This window comes from Fukomys damarensis, unplaced genomic scaffold (genome assembly GCF_012274545.1).
Source record: "Fukomys damarensis isolate Sample0158 unplaced genomic scaffold, DMR_v1.0_HiC HiC_scaffold_20, whole genome shotgun sequence".
In the NCBI taxonomy this organism is placed as follows: domain Eukaryota; kingdom Metazoa; phylum Chordata; class Mammalia; order Rodentia; family Bathyergidae; genus Fukomys; species Fukomys damarensis.
The window spans coordinates 4,955,519-4,959,852 of record NW_022900932.1 but is presented as its reverse complement, the minus strand read 5'-3'; the positions used below and the strand labels follow the sequence as shown (position 1 = coordinate 4,959,852).

Here is a 4,334-nt window from a genome sequence, read left to right as displayed (position 1 = left end):
CCCCGCCGCCGCCGCCGCCGAGGCCCCAGACCACGCCGAGCTGCTCCTGGACGCTTTGACCCGAGACAGCAGCGGCAGCTACGACTGCAGCGTCTCTAATGATGTGGGCTCGGCCGCCTGCCTCTTCCAGGTCTCCGGTGAGCGTCCCGTCGGTCCGCCCCACCTACCAAGGGGGCCAGGCTCTGCCCAGTCCCTGCTGGGCCTCACTTGCCCGGGTCCTGACTTTTTGAGGCCCATGGAGCAGAGCCCCATCGTGGCTTTGTAGACCCAGCTCTGTGCAGCCCTGATCCAATCATTGGCCTTCTCTTAAAGCCCCGCCCCTCCTGGACAGACCACGCCCCTCACTTACTCCCTCTGTAGGCCAATATCTGACCTAACCCCTGCCCATTATAGCGTTATAGCTCCCGTCTCTGTTCCTTGTCTAAAACAGCAACGTTCCTTTCAAGGCCAGCCTTCCCCAGGGCTAGGCCTTACCCGCTAAGGATCCGCCCACACCGGGTCTAGGCCCCCACCTACATTAAACATAAGCTCCACCCCTTACAGCCTCGTCCAACCCCCGCTCTGGGCTCCCAGCCTCCAGCCCCGCCCACGCGCAGGCGGGGAAGCTGGCCCTCAAGAGTCTCTCTGGAATGCCACTCTGGAAATGCAGGCTGTTCGGTGCCTAGAGTCCCTCTCAGCCCCGCCTATACATCAAGTCCTTCCGGGATGGGCTGATGGGCTGCGGATAGGCCACGGGTGGGGTCAGAAAGGCATGGAGGTGGTTACAATGACCTTTCCTTTCCCTCCATTTGGGGAGAGCCACCTTCCTGCCTGAACTGATGGCAGAGTCCCTGAAGGAGAGCTGCAGGCTCCTTGTCCCCCATTCCACTGCTCCCAGCTCTGTGGACATCTCCGTTAACTCTTCAGGAGGGTGGTAGGACCGCAGGTCCCTGGCCACCTCCCCAGCCCCTCCCACTCAGCCCTGCCAGCCAGAGGCCCCGGTGACATTTCCCACCCCCTTCCCCCTCCCCTGTTCTCCACACTTCCCGCCTCCCTACCTCTTTGCCTCCATCCATTTTCTCTCCTCCTGCCCTCTTCACTACCCCTGCCCCTTCCTGTGTCTCTGCCTCCATCTGCTCTCTGTGTGTTTCCCCTAATGCCCTTCCCTGTGACTCCCCAAATTTCTCTTCCCTCGGGTTCTCCCTTGACTTCTCTTCTCTGTTCTCACCAACACTGCCTCTGGGAACTTGTAATTTCCTTTCGCTCCATCTCTGCCTTACTTTTCCCCTACCCTCATGTTCCCAACACCCCTCTGTCCTCCGACACCCCTTTCTCTCTGTCACCGGACACCCCATCCTGTCTTCCTGTGCCATGCCTCCTCTCTCTATCTCTGCCACCCCCGCCACCCTCCACGGCCCCGTGCCCCCTCCCTGCCCTCTCAGCCAAAGCCTACAGCCCGGAGTTTTACTTCGACACCCCCAACCCCACCCGCAGCCACAAGCTGTCCAAGAACTACTCGTACGTGCTGCAGTGGACGCAGAGGGAGCCTGAGGCCGTGGACCCTGTGCTCAGTTACAGACTCAGTGTCCGCCAGGTGGGCGAGGGGGAGCAGGGCCAGGGACGGTGGGGCCCTCACGGCTTCTGGGGAGTCAGGGGCCTGGGAGCTCACAGTACCTGCGTCTGGGTCAGTCTCGGGCACAGCCCAGAGAAGTGGGCCCGAGTCAGTGGGATCCCTGGGGAGCCAGCATCGCTCATCGAACATAGAGTCTGTGCTTAGGTCCCGGGCGTGGGCCAGTGTCCTGCGCCGCTCTCGTGCGCGGCCCAGGAGGCAGCTGGTGTGGAGTGGAGTCTCTGGGGCCACCGCCGAAGTGAGGATCCACCTCCGCGTGAGCTTAGGCGAGCTTCCTTGCTTCTGGCTCCATTTCCTTATAGCCGAGGCAGCTCTGGAAGGAGGACCTGGGAGGGGGCATTGTCCCGGGGCACAGATGAGGGACACTGAGGCCGGATGTCCTAGGCCTTTGCTCTTTCTGCTCCTCCACACTCCTGACCCCAGTCGCACAAGGGTCTGGGCTGGTGCTCCAGGGGAAGAGTGTGGCCTTCCGGGCATCTGCGAACTCCCTGTATCTACAGCTGAACCAGCACAATGCCATGGTCAAAGCCATCCCCGTACGGCGTGTGGAGAAGGGGCAGCTGCTGGAGTACATCCTGACTGACCTCCGTGTACCCCACAGCTATGAGATCCGCCTCACACCCTACACCACCTTTGGGGCTGGTGACGTGGCTTCCCGTGTCATCCACTACACAGAGCGTAGGTGACGGCGGTGATGGCGGGGGGGGGACGGTGGCAAGGGTGGGTCCATCCCACGCCCAGGGACTCCCTCAACCCTCCATACTGGGCTCCCGAGCTTGGGGTGCCCCACCATGCCCCTCTGATGCTGTCACTGCAGGCCGGGCCTGCCGGGCCCGTTTTGGCACTGAGGACCTTGTCCCCCGGCCCGGCCCAGCCTAAGTACCCCCTGCTCTGCCCACACCTTGGGGCTAACTTGTTTCCGCTTGTTTCCTTAGCCATCAACTCTCCGAACCTGTCAGGTGAGATCCTTCCCTCCATCCCGCTCCCCTCTATGTCCCCTTCCTTTCAGGGATGGGAGAGGGGAAGAAGAGACCTTGAGATACCCAGACGGAAAATGAGTCCCACGGGCAAGGGCCGGGCTGGAGAGTTGGCAGCCAGGGTTTATACTGGGGCTTGGGCTGGGTGGTGCTAGTGGGGGATGGGGAACAATGTTCACGGTCCCTAAAGAAAAAAAAAAAAGCATAATCCGGGCTGATCCACAGCCTCTAATCTGTGCTCCTTGGACCTCCAAGCGACCTGTGTAATAGAATTCAAGGTGTGTATGAATAAAGGGGATGCAGTTATTTCTTTATTTTCCCTAACTTCTATCAGAGATTTAATCTCCCTTTCAATGATGGATGCAGATTGCAAACCACAGTAGAATAATCGGTATCTGTGGCTGTCATCAGGAGAAATCCAATGTTTTTCACATCACCTCCCAGTGCTTGCAGAGATCTCTAAATATCGCTTACATTCATTAGTATCTCAACACTACAGTCGTTATTAGGCCCAACACTAAATCTTGCGATTTAATTAGATAATAAAGAAGCCCTGTTATTATATAACAAATTATAACCATTTTTTTGACAACTGTACTTCAATACAATTGATTTCCTTTGTGATCCCTGTGCATTTCATGTTACGTGTCTAAAGCCATTATTCTGAGATGAGACCCTTAACGCTTCATTAGGAGTCAGAAAAGTTTGTGGCACAAGGAAAACTTGGGCCCTGTTGCCTTGAAACCCGGCCAGGCCCGGGGCTCAGACACTTGGTGCTGCCTTGGTGATGGCGGAGGGGAGGCTGAGCCGAGGGCTGAGGAGCTGAGCCTGTCTTACCCTCCCACCCGCTGGTGTAGACAACACCTGCCACTTCGAGGACGACAAGATTTGTGGCTACACCCAGGACCCGACAGACAACTTTGACTGGACGAGACAGAACGCTCTCACCCAGAACCCCAAGCGCTCCCCCAACACTGGGCCCCCCATGGACATCAGTGGCACCCCTGAGGGTGAGGACAGTGGCCTGGGGCAGGGAGGGAGGATGGCTTCGGGGAGGTCCAGGCCCGTGGAGCCCCAGACGTCTGAGGAGGACGCGGCCCCTCCCCGGGGAGATGTGGTCCCTGTCCTTGGGGAGCCCCGTGGGAGGGGATCGTGGAGGATCAGAAAGAAGGGGAACTGGACAGAGCCCTGAGCTGCATGGCGGGCAGGGAGCTTGGGGTGGGCAGGCGGGTGTGCTCACATCTCCCCTCCCCTGCAGGCCACTACATGTTTATCGAGACATCCCGGCCCCGGGAGCTGGGCGACCGTGCGAGGTTGGTGAGTCCTCTCTACAACGCCAGCGCCAAGTTCTACTGCGTCTCTTTCTTCTACCACATGTATGGGAAGCACATCGGTGAGTCGGGGGCCAGGCAGTCTGACCAAGTGTGTGCTGCGGGGAGGCACACAGGAGGCCTAAGCTTTCCACCTGGGCTGAATCACTGCTCCTTGAAAGGGGGATGGGCAGAAGATTGACAACGTGTAAACAAAGAGCAAAAGAAAAGACGAAAGGGGAACAAAGGTTGGCAAGGAAGTCGGAAGCCAGCGGTCTGAGGTTTGGAGACGGTCAAGGCTTCCAGGGCCTGCAAAGAAAATCTCTGGTGGGACTGGGTGGAAGTTGTTTGGGCATGGAGAATATTCAGCAGTGTGTATACCAAGCGTCTGCCCATGCCAGGTGATATGAATCCAACTCCGGAGCTTCCGTTTTCCCC

General features: G+C 58.5%; 1 protein-coding gene across 1 annotated transcript in view; it reads left to right on the top strand.

Moving 5' to 3' along the window:
- The window catches only part of Mdga1 (MAM domain containing glycosylphosphatidylinositol anchor 1), a 45,680-nt gene that overhangs the window by 34,167 nt on the left and 7,179 nt on the right, over positions 1–4,334 (top strand). The window contains exons 9-14 of the mRNA XM_019209717.2: positions 1–137; positions 1,422–1,573; positions 2,110–2,287; positions 2,545–2,568; positions 3,444–3,596; positions 3,845–3,979. Of these exons, the coding sequence (XP_019065262.1) occupies positions 1–137; positions 1,422–1,573; positions 2,110–2,287; positions 2,545–2,568; positions 3,444–3,596; positions 3,845–3,979 (779 nt within the window). The remainder of the gene's footprint in view (positions 138–1,421; positions 1,574–2,109; positions 2,288–2,544; positions 2,569–3,443; positions 3,597–3,844; positions 3,980–4,334) is intronic.